The sequence below is a fragment of the Watersipora subatra genome, unplaced genomic scaffold, assembly GCF_963576615.1.
Source record: "Watersipora subatra unplaced genomic scaffold, tzWatSuba1.1 SCAFFOLD_35, whole genome shotgun sequence".
Classification (NCBI taxonomy): domain Eukaryota; kingdom Metazoa; phylum Bryozoa; class Gymnolaemata; order Cheilostomatida; family Watersiporidae; genus Watersipora; species Watersipora subatra.
The window spans coordinates 588,858-603,775 of NW_027045221.1; the positions used below are offsets into that span (position 1 = coordinate 588,858).

At 39.2% G+C, this 14,918-nt stretch overlaps 1 protein-coding gene and 1 long non-coding RNA gene across 2 annotated transcripts; one reads left to right on the forward strand and one right to left on the reverse strand.

Annotated features, from left to right (window-relative positions):
• Positions 1 to 911: 911 nt before the first annotated feature.
• On the forward strand, positions 912 to 4,464 carry LOC137410000 (uncharacterized). The gene is made up of 3 exons (XR_010980945.1): positions 912 to 1,100; positions 1,596 to 1,754; positions 3,587 to 4,464. It is a non-coding gene; the product is annotated as an uncharacterized lncRNA (long non-coding RNA).
• A 507-nt stretch (positions 4,465 to 4,971) lies between these two features.
• On the reverse strand, positions 4,972 to 11,046 carry LOC137410005 (uncharacterized). The gene has a single exon (XM_068095634.1). The coding sequence runs from the start codon at positions 11,044 to 11,046 to the stop codon at positions 4,972 to 4,974; it is 6,075 nt and encodes a 2,024-aa protein (XP_067951735.1).
• Positions 11,047 to 14,918: the final 3,872 nt, after the last annotated feature.

A 14,918-nucleotide genomic window follows, 5' to 3' on the forward strand; every position in this document is an offset into this window, starting at 1 on the left:
ATTTGTGGTTGAGAAACTTATGCAAGCTTTATGTTACGTTTATGTTATGTTACGTTTATGTTACTTTATGTTTATGTTTACTACAACAAATGTTAAACTTTAAATTTGAGACATACACGTAGAAAAGCACTGAGACAAATCATGCAATGGAAAAATCACTCAGATTGTTTGTTATGTAGTAAGAAATAACGTTAATGACAGTAGATGAGGACTTCACTCAAGTAATTGGGACTACCGAAATTCCTATCTGCAAACATTAGCAAACATGTTATTTTATCAAAAGCTTTGCAGGTATTGCCAACATGATCACATTGACTGTCTAGCGCACTGTGAAAGATGCTTAGGTTGGCCTATAAAGCACTGAAATCAAGAACAACTATTCATAATTGTCATAAGTTGGTTGATTAACTCGGGTAAAAGAACCAATTGTATTTCATGAATTCGAAACTGACAGAAGGATATATTTTATCTTAAACTATAGTCCTGTTCTTCAGCAAATGCAAATAGAAGCAAATAGAATGTAAATAAAATTTATTTAATCAGCCACTGAAATCTCACAGTGAAAATCAGCAAATGCAATTACACCCACATCACTAAAAGCTAGGGTTATGTTGATGGCGGGTAATTGGTGGAAAGTGCCTCAAAACTTGCTGTCTAACAACAAACAACAAACAAATACAGCTCTTTGTAGATGTTAAGATATTCTAGGATGAGGTTATCCTTAAATATTATGCACCTATTTTGAGCCTTAAAACCAAAGTGTGTTGTAGTCATTGAGTTGTTAATGCTGACCATTGAACTTAAAACCCCTGGAATGGCAAGAGGTCATTCGCGAGTACGGAAATCCGGTCGACGCCATTATCAGTTAATGTTCAAGTTAATTTCATTGTGTTCAATGTGAGAAAGAAATCTAATTTCAGATCTAACAGCTATGGAAGGTCACGAATACACCGCTCAATCAAAGGAACAGACTACTGAGATTGCTACTAATAATTTATGTACGAGAGATAAGGGTGTAGGTGCACAGTGCTATTGCTATTCCATGAACTGCAAAAACCGCAAGAATGGACTTTTAAAGGAAAAGGCATGACATTTCACAAGTGAGTCACTTCTACTACTAGTTCTGTTACTATTGCTCAAGTCTACGACTACTAATAGTTGTGCTACTACTAGTTAGTACTGCCATTAGTTAGTTCCACTACACTAGTCACTGGGTGAGTGAGAGTCGATCAGTGCAATGATATACAGCCCATTGGGGCTGTATATCATTGATCAGTGTCACTACTGAGTGTACGAGTTTGACTGTATTTTGTCGGTGATTAGATAAATTTATAAGCTAGTGAGTGAAATGTTCTTCCTTCAAAACGAAGGTTTTTTATTATTTAAATTTTGAATTTTTTTTATATTAATATTTTGGAACTACAACCCATTAGGTTATTTCTAAATATTTATATTTGAAGGAAGTGTTTGTCGTGCTTATAATATTATTTATTGTTGTACCTGGATCTAGCTAGCAGTAAGGAGATAAGAGTAATAATACTATTGTTATTACTACTGTTGCTAACTAACTACTACAGTTTCATTTTAATTTTTAGATTTCCAAACAAAGCAACTGAGAACTCTCGTTATTTACAATGGTATCGCAACCGCAGAAGAGTGAATAAGCCTGATCCTTGAGCACTTATCTGCAACGAACATTTCAATGATCCATGTTTTAACAGCAGGTTAAAACGTTTGACTGAAGCCATTTAAAGGTAATATTTTTCAATGTTGAATGATACTTTTCAATGATTAAATTTAAAACCAAATTGTCAAGCACAGTGCTGCAAGGTTGCTCAACTTAAAGTAGCTATATCTAAAAAAAATTTAGAAACCTCAAACAGCACCCAAAACAGTGACAGCTGCCACAGCAAGTGCCTATGAATATGTCTGCAGCTTAGCAGTTGTGTGATCTGTTCTCTGTGATTCTTCATCTTCGTTTCTGGGATTTAATGTCCAACCAATGATATACAGCCCCAAAGGATAGCCGACGGCGCTCATATGGGCGGGGTTTAATGATGAAGCTCTGTTGGGATTAACCCGAACACGGCACCCAAACAAACAAATATGCTGAATAAAGCACCTTGTAAATTTACGAATATTATGAACTATAGTGGTTATTTTACTTATCTGTTGAATTCATTTTGTTGTCAAATAAATATAGTATCCCAATATTGTCACCGTTATGATCAGTCAGTTGCCATTCACAAGCATTCATGATATTAATAGTCACAATCGTAAAATAGCTCAAATTCGGTTTTGCATTTAGATTTTGAGTATGAAAACTACACTGCACAGCTTTGCCTGCTGTCCCATCTCATTGGCAAGGTAAAACAATGTGAAACCGATGAAAGACTTTGTCAATTTATATTAGGGGTGGCAAAATATTAATCAAAAACTAGAAAAAAAATGCCGTTGTTCGGGTAATTATATTCAACTTTAGGCATATACTACGACCTTTACTAATTTTAAAATTACTAAAAGTAGGTAATTTGAAATGTTTTGTTTTGAATAGATACATTATTTTGGTTAGGTATTACCCCTACATTGCAGAAATTCAATGTTTGCTATTGTGACCCGCGGGGTCTACTGGCTGAATAAGCTAATGAAACGATAACAGCGATTCGTGTTTTTTAAAACCTAACAAGGCAACGCGACCCCCCCCCCCCCCCCCCCCCCGCGAGAGTTGTTTGCTTTGAAACCCAGGCTAGCACAATCCTAATAGAGCTCCATCATTAAACCCCGCCCATATGATAGCCGTCGGCTATCCTTTTGGGCTGTATATCATTGGTCCAACACATAAATTATGCTGTCCTTTTTATCAAATGTTAACTGTGTAAATGTTTTTTTCATTTCCTAGTTGTTGTAATAAAACTACATAATACTCCTGCAAATCATAAATTCCAAATTGATAGCAATAACTTGCAATTTAGAACACAAAACATCTTTTTGGAACAAAAAAAATCAAAAAAATCGATTTAAATAAAAAAAAATCAAATAAAACAATAGAAATCGATTTTTTTGATTTAAAAAAAATCATCAATTTTTAACAACCCTGCCTACAACACAACAGGGTAAGACATGGTGAATCTTTTCATATCAAATAACGGTAATGTGAATTTTGTTGCAAGTCAACCATTAAGCTTTATGCCTAAGATGGGTGTGAATGACTTCCAGTGAAAATTGCTACATTTTCATTTTACATAGCGATATGGTAACATTTTGAGCTGTTTTATTTTCATTTATTTTATTACTTGTATGGTTGTTTATTAAGGGTACTATGTTTATGTGAATAAGACATTCATTTTTGTTGATTTTATGTAATTGTTATAATTGATGTTTTTGTTTAGGGGGTTGGAATAATAATCCTACTGTTACTCAGTTTAAGGCTACCTTCGCAAACTTATCATCAAATGTGGTGCAGAATCAGATGCTAGTAAGACAGGTAATGTTACTGCTCAAAACGAGATTCTCATCATACAGGCTACTCCAGAAGTTGATCAGTTTGTGGAACTCAATGATTTCAGATGTCAAATTTCTGTTATAGGTAACAGTATAGTCTATATAGTTGGCTACATTGTGCAAAAGCTAACTAAAGTGCTGTCGTGACATTGGCCGTCAGTTGCTGGTTACCACTAAGTCAAATATCCAGTACCGACATCTCTATACTCTACTCAAGCTACAAAACAATGGAGGATTGGTGCGTCCATCAGACGATGTCATCAGGATCCTGCTAGTTGCAGATCAATACTTTCGTATTCATACAAAGCCAGATCCACTCCATTGTGTGGTGTATTTTATCAGTAGTGTAAGGTCTAGTGATGTGTTATGCTTTGGGAAACACCTTACGGATACGGCAGATGGCATATCCAACCACTGCGTCATTGATGAAAAACTTTATTCAGTCATTTTATGATCTCCGACAGCACCATTATGCTAAAATCCTGCACTCAAACTGCAAAGTGCATCTTTGTGGCATACAATACTAAAGTAGTACTTTTTAAAGGCCAGTAACAATATAATCGCTGTAATATTCATCTGCAGCTGTTGTTGTGCTGTTATTCCTAATCTAATTTAGTTCTAAGAAACTGATGCACCTTGGCTCAATATCCACTTCTATACAAATCTCCTTTTACACAGTTTCTGTAACGTATATGTATAAGTTTAATCATCTGATTACACTAATTCCTGCATTTCCTTGTTTGCATTATTTTGATTATTCTCTATTACAACAGTTTTTCATTTCCGTTTAGTTGTTGCAGTAGTTCATTCCATCTTTTACAGATACTGTATTATACATATCATACATTCATAAGCTATTATCACATAAATCTTGAAAACAGTTTCTGTTTTGGCAGCATACCTATGTGTTGTTTTTATCGAAATACTTCATGTGCTAAGTTTTTCCATATGCATTTTTGCATATGTAATATAAATTTTAATATAATGGAACTGTTACGTCTTGTATGGATTTTCAAATGAGTATAACTGATGCTTGGAATGTGTGTGTATACGTTTATTCCGTTGACCGTAAAACTGCAAAGAAAATATTCATAATGAGTGCAGCTATATAGTATGTACATAAACAAAACAAAGTGAATGTATGAACAACCAAATTTAGTCCCTTTACCTCTAATCATCTGTCCATACAGACGAGCAAATATATTGTCACTAACAGTGTAGTGTGAGTGAGGACGAGTGTTTCTGTGCTGAAGTTCTCGCTTTGTCCTGATCACAACTGTGGCAAGGCATGCTTTTATATGGCAGGCAAAAGTTAATCCTTAGCTTGTCTTGTAAACGATGAGTAGCTTAACGGACAGCAATGTACTTATGCCCAGCAAGCTTATTAGCGGATTACGGAAAGCCTGCACATCGCAAAGGAACAATTCCTGGTGACTTCCATTACACCCCCTCCGAAAACCCTTTAGTTTTCTAAATATCTGGAGTTGTATGTAGAAGTATTAGCTTGTGAACTGGTCTCTTTAGTTTATTTTTGGCCGTTTGCAAGGTCGCATGCCTCACATAGCCATCACTGTTGGTCTGCACTTCCGTTACTCTCCCTAGTTGCCAGTTGCATCGAGGTAACTCGTCATCCATAACTATTACCACATCTCCAGGCTTGAGGTTGATCTTGGCATTTTTCCACTTTTGCCTTTTCTGTAAACTCTGAAGATACTCCAATTTCCACCTAGACCAGAATTGCTCAGTCAGATATTGCACGCGTCTCCATCGCTTGCGACTGTAAAGGTCTGGTGAAGTAAAGGAGCCTGGTGGTGGTAGGAGATTTTTATTTTTCATCGTCAACAAGTTGTTGGGAGTCAGTGGAATTGGTTCCAAATTTTGATCGGAGTGGAGTGTAGTGGTAGTAAGAGGTCTTGAATTTACTATATACATGCACTCGTATAGCAGTGTACGAAGACTGGACGTATCAATTCGATTAGTGTTGGATTCTATGAGCAAACCTCTAAGAACATTCCTGACAGTGCGAATCATACGCTCCCATGTTCCTCCCATGTGGCTTGCGGTTGGAGTACTGAAGCTGAAAGAGCACTGCTTAGTGCTCAAGTACTCCTTGATGCGAGGTTCAGATAGTTCTTTTACCGTTTTTCCAAACTCGTTGCTGGCTCCAACAAAGTTAGTTCCATTGTCTGAGTATAGGACTGAAACAGGGCCACGTATTGCCAAAAAGCTGCGTAATGAGTTGATATAGCAGTCAGTGGTCATGTCTTCTAACACTTCGAGGTGCACTGCTCTGCTTGCCATACATGTAAACAACAGGCCATATCGCTTGCATTCTTTACGATAATCCTTAACTTTGAATGGACCAAACACGTCGACCCCTGTGTGCGTAAATGGCGCTTCTGGTTCTGTTCGACATTGTGGTAAGTTGGACATTTTCTGACCAACTGGATTTCCTCGTAGTTTAGTGCACTTGGCGCAGTGGCGAATCATGGTTGCAAGCATTTTTGTTCCTCCACCCACTAGGTATACTCCTGCTGCGCGAAGAGCATTTGCTGTAGTGGCACGTCCTTGATGAGCAGCTTCTACATGTTTGAAATAGGCGAAGGCTTTTGTGACCTGAGATTTTCCTGGCAGAATGGCAGGATGCCGGACTTCATAACATGAAAGAGAGTCTCTCAGGCGACCACCTACTCTAATGACTCCACACTTGTCTAAAAATGGGTCTAGACTGGACAATGTCGTTGATTTTGGAAGCCTGGCTTTGCCTTTGAGGAGCAGCAGCTCGTTTGCGAAATAGTGCTGTTGTACCAGCTTGACTATCATATTAAAAATTAGTTTGCTTTGTGGGGAACTATCCGTTAGCTTGGTTTTTTGACAGGCAGTGATGAATATGACAATATTGCTGACAATTTTGGTAATTTTGATCCAGGAACTCCATTTTTCGAGATTGTCAACTAGTCTATTCTCCAATATTCTTGTGGTTGTAGTATGGATGAAAACTTTCCTGATCTCGGGATCCTCATTATTTAGTGTGTATATTGTGGATTGCGGGGTTGGTCTGAAGTCTGGCTGGTTGAGAAAACTTGGTCCATTTAACCAAGAACTTGGAATATTTTGAATTTCTTCTCCGCGTGATGCCAAATCCGCAGGGTTTTCTTCTGTGCAAACATACCTCCAGTCGGTGGGATCGGTCGAGTCTCTGATCCTCTCGACCCGGTTGCACACAAAGACGTGAAATCGTTTTGCCTCATTGTTGATGTAACCGAGAACGGTTTTGGAGTCAGTCCAGAAATAGCGTGTAAGATTTTGGTAGTCGAGCTCTGTTTTGATGAAGTCTGCTACCTTGACTGCTAGTGTGGCTGCCTGCAGCTCCAGACGTGGGATGGTTACAGCTCTTTTGGGTGCTACTCTTGATTTACCCATTATGAGGGACACCGCGACCTTGTAGGTGGTGTTGTCTAAAAGACGTAGGTAACTACAGACACCGTATGCTACGGTGGAAGCATCGCTGAATGTGTGAAGTTCTGCTCTGTAGCTATTGGTAAATTCTGGAGTTAGGTAGCATCGTGGGACCTTGAAAGAAATGAGGTCGTTGGCACTTTCCTTCCAGCTGATCCAATCAGTCATTTGGTTGGAAGTCAATGGTTCATCCCACCCAACTTTGTCGTGGCAAAGGGATTGAAGTAGTAACTTTCCTTTCAAGGTGAATGGAGTGAGAAATCCCAGTGGATCGAATACCGAAGCGATAGTGGAGAGTATACCACGTCTGGTGCAAGACTTGATGTCAACCTTTAAAAATTTAAACACATCTTGTGTGATATCCCAACATAGTCCAAGGGCTCTCTCCGTACTCAAATCTGGCGTGATTACCTTGTTTGTCGGGTTTTCATATCCCAGACTGTTAGATACTGCCTCATTATTTGACAGAAACTTGTGGAGAACCAGGTTTCCCCGTGCCATCATTTCCTTGGTCTCTGACATGAGACTGACTGCATCCTCAGCTGTGGGAACGCTGACCAAGCCGTCATCAACGTAGAAATTTTTCTGCACAAATTTTGCGGCTTGTGGAAAATCCCTTTTGTTATCCTCTGCCAGCTTCTTCAAGCCAAAAATTGCACAACTTGGAGATGACACAGCACCAAAGGGATGAACATTCATCTGATAGTCCATGATATCCGCAGAGTTAGGTTTATACCAAAGGAAACGAAGGTATTTTCTGTCTGGTTGGTCCACTCGAAACTGATGAAACATCCTTTTAATGTCACATGTGACTGCAACTTTGTCTTTCCGAAACCGACACAGCAGACCTGTCAGACTGTTGTTGAGGTCAGGACCTTGTAGAAGCAGTTGGTTCAAGGAATGGCCGCGGAATGTTGCACTACAGTCAAATACCACTCTGAGTTTGCCAGGTTTTAGCGGATGAGTGACACCGTGATGAGGAATGTACCATCCAGCCTCCTTCAAATCTTGAACTGGCTCGGCTTCCCCTTTTGAGATAATATCCTGGATGAACTCAAAGTACTTGCTCTTTAATGCAGGATTGCTGTTGAGCCGTAAGTCCAGTCCTTTGAATCTCCTTAGGGCATAATCGCGGTTGTTTGGTAGTGTTGGCGTCGTTTTGAATGGGAGTGGCATGGTGTAAAGGCTGTCTACCTGCTTGATGGAGGTTTGCATCTTTTTTAAGAACAGGAGATCGTGCTGAGACATACGAGGGGTACCATGGATCACAGAAAGATCATCCTCCAAGCAAGCTATTACCTCTTCCTTGGTGAGCTCTGATGTTTCGATTCGGTGAATATAATAGCTAGAATCAGAGGCAAGTTGGCCGCCAATGATTGACCAGCCCAGCTGGGTCTTGACTGCATAGGGTAGCGCGAGGTTAGATTTGTTCCAAATGGTTGTGAGGGGGAGAGATGCGGCTGAGCAGTTGTAGCCTATTATGAGTCCTATTTCACAATCTTGCAGCGGCGCTAGGTGCCTCTTAAGGTGCTTGAGGTGTTCCCATTGACCTGCTGTTTGTGGTGTAGGAATATGGCGTCTGTCTGCTGGGATTGAGCTTTGCGAGTATGCTTTTGGTATAGTGATGGCATCAGATTTGCAAGAATTAAATGCTCGGACTCGCAAGTTTAAAATTTCATTGCACCATTGGACTTGTCTTCGTGTGGTGACTGTAGATATCTTTAGCTGTTTCCTTGTTTTATGGGTACCCAGAGTGTCACAAATGTCATCAAGGATGATTGAGGTGTTTGCCATTGTGTCCAAGAGCGCGTATGTAAGTATTTCCTTGTTTGGATCCTCAGCTGAAGACAAGTATACAGGAACAATCATAGTAGTGAGTGAGATGGTCCTTTTCTGTGGTATGCTGCCAATATCATTTAATTCGGCGCCACGTATTTCTGCATCTACTGTATTTGATTCGCATTGAGTGGCGTTGACCCGGGCAGATGGCGATTTAGGTTTGGGCTTGTCATTGGTGCTTGCTGGCTTTGACTTTCTGTATTTATGTGTACAGGTTGGGTGCCTTTTACCACAGGCCCTTTGTTGGCAGATGACTATTTCAAGGCAGTCAGCCATGAGGTGCCCTGGTTTCAAACATTTGAAGCAAAGACTTTCTCTGCTGAAGAAGGTTTGTTGTTCATCATTTGAGAGTTTAGACAGCTTCCTGCAAACCATAGTGTTATGTGAACCATGAAGATCACAGAAAAGGCAATACAACGCAGGACTTTCCTCATGAATGTTAGTGAGACTTACCTCATCCACATCTGTGGCATGAGCAAGGAAGTTATGCGATTTCTCTGGTTTGGTAGCCTGAGATCTTGAGTTGCTTTTCCTGGCTGTTAGAGCATCAAATGAGGTAGTCTTATCACAGGCAAGGACAGCCTCTTTCATGACAAAGTCTGCATATTCAGAAAAAACTGGGTTTCGCTTTTCTTCAATTTTGCGAAGTCCAGCTTCACGGCTCCATCTATTGACTAGGTGGTTGGGGAGACAACTCGCAAAGTTTTTTAGTTCTCGTGGATCATTGAGACGTTCTAATTCATCAATCTTTGACATGGCTAGCTTCGATTGCTTGAGAAAATCAGCATATTCTCTAAGGTTGTCGGGATTTGTGGCGCTGATTTTTGGCCAAGAGTCCAGTCGGTCCCTGAAAGCATCAGCAATTTCAAAGGGATCGCCATATCGTTCGTCAAGTGTCTTCCTGGCCTCTGCATATGCTTCAGCAGTATTGAACATGATGTATCCCTGTACACATTTCAGTACCTTACCGCTGACATAGGTTTGCAGATAGGAGAGCTTCTGCGCTGGGGAAAGGTCTTTTTCTTCAATTAGCAAGTCAAAGGCCGATTTCCACTGAGGGTACTCAAGGGGGTTTCCAGAGAAAACGGTTGGCTTTGCTGGAGGTAAACTGTTTATATCTACAGACCTTTTGATCAGCGACAGGACACTATTGACGTTAGAATCGGCTTGCATACTCGTTTGTTGGAGATCAACTAAGCGAAGCTGCTCAGGAGGTATACTTAGTCGATGTTGTACTGTACGGATTTCTTCCTTCATACGGAGAATCTTTAGCTGACGATCTAAAGAGTTCAACTCGTCAGATTCAGATGACGCTGTTAAAGCCTGTGTGATAGGTAAGCTGGAAGCAGCAATGGATGAGCCAGTGTGGTGTATGTTAGGCTGTAAGGAATTGGCGTTGCTACTTGCATAAGATGGGTAAGTATCAGGTTGGTTAGTCTGCGTGTTGTACCGGTTATACGCTGGAATATGGGTGTGTCCTGGTGTTCCCAATGATGAATCACAAGCTCCTACACCTGACATTGCTTGCTGGTCTGAACCCATTTGGCTGCCTTCCGTTTGGTCAACAGACCTTTGCTCGCACAGTGGTGAAGATGCCTGTTTTTTATTTCTTGCAGGAGAACTTGCATGCGGCAAGTAAAGGTGAGACTGACTGGCCCTTTGAGTCATCGTATCTACTTGAGGCTGACTCAACACTCCGTTTCTTCCAGTTTTCTGCAACTGATGACAATGAAGAGGCATTGACGTTGAATACGGCTGGACTGCTCCGTAGAACATTGGAGTTACACTAGGCTGATTGTTTGCCAGGGACAAAGCTGCTTGTGACTGACAAATGGTCGGAGACATTAGGGATGCATGAGAGTGGATGAACTCCGGCAATGGGGTAGCTGGCTGACTGGATCTTGGAGACATTGAGGCCATGTTTCCTGTTGTGCTCAACGGTAGACTAGCCTGCGAAAGGTCTACCTGAAAGGGCACAGGTTTGCTGACTAAGTTGCCGGTCTGTTGATTGTCAAAGTTTGTGGCTTCATGCCGACTTGTCATTATATGGTGAGAAGGTAATGCCTGGGCAGCTTGGTTCCTTGTAAGATAGCTTTCCTTCTGTCCAATGTGGTAATGAGATGAATGTGATCGAGGTGAGGAAGCAAATTTTTGAGCGTAAAAGCTCTGGAGCCTCTTCACTAAAGTTGCCTTCTCGCCCGTAGAGTTTAATCTGTTTTGCTGAAGATCAGCTTTAAGATTCACCATACTCCAGTTTGAAATACTGTCTATAAAGAGTTTTTCCATTGTTGTAAACTGAGCTAGTTTACTTGATTTGGGTATAGTATATGTTCTGTGTGCTTGAGTTAGCTACTCGAAAGGAATTGCATTCTCCTGGCTAGCTGAGTGGAGTTTTAGCATATGCTTGGGTTGCCGTAACGTCAATAGGCAAGGCTATTCAGCGTCAGATAGTGTTTGGGTGACTGGTCTGGATATGCCGTCCATGTGCACAATGTTGTTAATTGTCCGGCTCTCCACAGAGTTTCAGAGGTAGAGTTTTACTGTTACGTCTTGTATGGATTTTCAAATGAGTATAACTGATGCTTGGAATGTGTGTGTATACGTTTATTCCGTTGACCGTAAAACTGCAAAGAAAATATTCATAATGAGTGCAGCTATATAGTATGTACATAAACAAAACAAAGTGAATGTATGAACAACCAAATTTAGTCCCTTTACCTCTAATCATCTGTCCATACAGACGAGCAAATATATTGTCACTAACAGTGTAGTGTGAGTGAGGACGAGTGTTTCTGTGCTGAAGTTCTCGCTTTGTCCTGATCACAACTGTGGCAAGGCATGCTTTTATATGGCAGGCAAAAGTTAATCCTTAGCTTGTCTTGTAAACGATGAGTAGCTTAACGGACAGCAATGTACTTATGCCCAGCAAGCTTATTAGCGGATTACGGAAAGCCTGCACATCGCAAAGGAACAATTCCTGGTGACTTCCATTACAGGAACAGTTGTTATTTGCCTGAATATATCATTTGCTGGGTTTATGCATTTGTAATACAACAGTTTGAATGAGTAACATGGTCCACGAAAATCTATTATACATCTACTTATCATTTGATATATTCTACTCCATATGTTATAAATAGGTTTTCTTCTATCAGGGCACTCTAAACGTTGTGTAGGAGTAGCTTTCATTAACACCCAGCTGGAAAATAACTATTCAACATGTACATTTCTGTCATTTTTCTTCGTTTGTTTACAAACGGAACTAGCATTCGATTAGCTCTCCAATATGGCGCATACGTTTACGTATTATTATCAACGTAAAAGTCACGTGATTGCCATTCCAGGGGTTTTAAGTTCAATGATGCTGACACTCGGTTATGAAAGAACAGATATTTACAGAGATCAGCAGCTTGATCTACATATGTGACTCTACAAAACCATTTTCTTTGACTCATTTAAATTTCTACTGAGTGGCTAAGATTTTACACACATGGTATCATAAAAGATCAACAAAATTTTATAAAATAGCACAAGGTATAATGTGAAAAAACTCTAATTCAAATGTGTCATCCGTATAAATAAGCACCCGGCAAAACACATTTTTTTACAATAATGCAAAAAAATTGAAAAAACGGGAGAAAATTTTCTGCGTTTTACTTTCCTAGGCCACCTAAAATGCTGAACTTCCTTCCATATGCAATTTGAATAAATTTATTTAAGGCGAATAAAGGAAAACTAAATAAATGACTTGTTAATTATTTAGCTTTATGCTCTATGGTGAATCAAAAACAAATATTAACAGTACTAAAAACTCACTACTTCTTAAAGACAATAAACTAGCATCAAGATACCCGAGATTCAAAAAGTATATTTAGAAGTATAAAGATATTGATCTGTGTTTGTACTATTATCATTAGGAGGAGACATTGTACACTATTTGCCACCGAAAGGAAGTAAATCGTCTGCATCACCAGCGATTATCGAGGATGATGAGAAATTTAAGAAACTGGATTCAAAGCTAGATGTCATTATCTCTCAACTCAGTGAGTTCAATGTAAGAATTACATCGGTTGAACGCAAAACAGCAGAGTTTGAAGACACGTTCGAATACCTCAGTAAAGAAATTAGTGACCTAAGAGCTGAAGTTAAAGAGTTAAAACAATCTAAAGCCAATGTGGAGAAAAAGCTTGACTCTTTCGATAGTTTAAGCGGGAAGGTAGATGCTAGCGAGCAGGCATCCCGTGGCAAATGCATTGAATTGAATGGAATTCCACATTCTAAAGATGAGAATTTACTTGAAGGCTTCAAAAAGATTCTAAAAAATCTGAAATTAGACTACATAAACCCAATGTTAGACATTGACAACATGTACCGTATACGCCAGACATCACGAGTGATAATTCGTTTTCTACACACCAGCAAAAGAGACAAGTTTTTCATCGATTATCGCAGGAACATTCAGGATACGTCTTCTCTTGGATTTTCAGATAAAGCAAAGATTTATATCAACGAAGTTCTTAGCCGATCACAAAATGAACTCTTCTGGAAGACTAGAAACTTTAAAAAGGAACATAGTTATAGGTTTATATGGACATTTAAGCAAAAGATTTACTTAAGGAAGACTCCGGATTCCGATGCTATCGAAATTTCATCTGAACAGGACTTAGACACACTGAAACTAGTATAAATTTTTGTTTATAATATAAGCATAGAAATGTAGATTTATGGATATGTACATAACATGCACTGATTATGATCTTGATAAACTTGATACTTTTTCACCTAACTCTTTGACTATTTTGAACGCTAATATTAGAAGTTTGCGGAGGAATTTTTCTCATCTTGAATCTATTGTGTACAGCACTAGTAAACCAATTGATATAATATGTCTTACTGAAACTTTTATATATGATCATGAAATATCTTTCTATCACCTGGATGGTTATATATTTTTAGGCGTTCAACGTAAGACAAGAAGTGGTGGTGTTGGAGTCTACCTGCGCAGTGGCATTGCTGGTGGGGTGGCTGGCGTCGCGGTTGAGTTGACCGGAACGGAGGCTGTCACTTTCACTGTCGGAGGTGGGGTTGTTGGCGTGTTTCAGACTGGTCTTACCATGACGGTAGTTTACAGGCAGCCCAGTGCTAGTATTGGTGACTTTTTGCATGACCTGGACAACTATCTTCAATCTATATCACCTTCATCTAATCATATTATGGTAGGAGATATTAACATAAATACTCTTGAAGAAAGTCATACCTCTTCAGAATATTTAAATATTCTTTCCAACTATGCGTTTGTAAACGTGATAAATATTCCTACAAGAATAAATACGTGTCTGGACCATATAAACATTAATTTTCATAACCACATTATTGTGTCAGGCACGTTGTACACACCATTAAGTGATCATCTACCAACTTTCATTAACATTGATAGCCCTTCACGTTTTTTGAATGTTTTTGACAGCGCAAGCTTTTCATTCCGGGATTACAAAAAATTTAATGAGAACTCGTTTTTGAGAGATTTGGCAGACCTTGACTGGAACCATTTGTTAAACAACCAATCAACACTAGATGAAAAATATGATACCTTCTTACAAAGTTTGTTACATGTTTGTAATACTCATGCACCCAATAAATCTTTTAACTCGCAGTCACAGGCAAAACCCCAAAAAAGAAAAGCTTGGATTACCACAGAGGTTTTAGACTTAATAAAAAGAAAAAATTATCTATATCGCAGAACATTAAATTCTCCGTTAAACATGAAATTAATAAATAAATACAAAAAAATTAGGAACAACCTAACAACAGCTCTACGGCTTTCTAAATCCAAATATTTTGAAGAGAAGCTTAAGGCTGCCTCAAATGCTAAACACTTATGGAATATTGTTAATCAGGAACTAGGAAAAAGCACTGTAACATCACCGGTGCCTAAATTAATTATTGACGATCGAGACCAGGTTTTAGAAGATGAAAAAGGTATTGCCGACCATTTCAACAGTTATTTTGTAAATGTTGGACCCAACTTAGCTAAAGCGTTTGGTAATACCTTTCAAGAAGAAAAAATACTATTGCACAGTAATCTGTCAATTCCAGAATTTCAATTTAAAAAAGTTGAT

Coding starts and splice junctions, on each gene's coding strand:
- LOC137410005 (XM_068095634.1), bottom strand. CDS start 11,046: ATGGTGAATCTTAAAGCTGATCTTCAGCAAAACAGATTAAACTCTACG.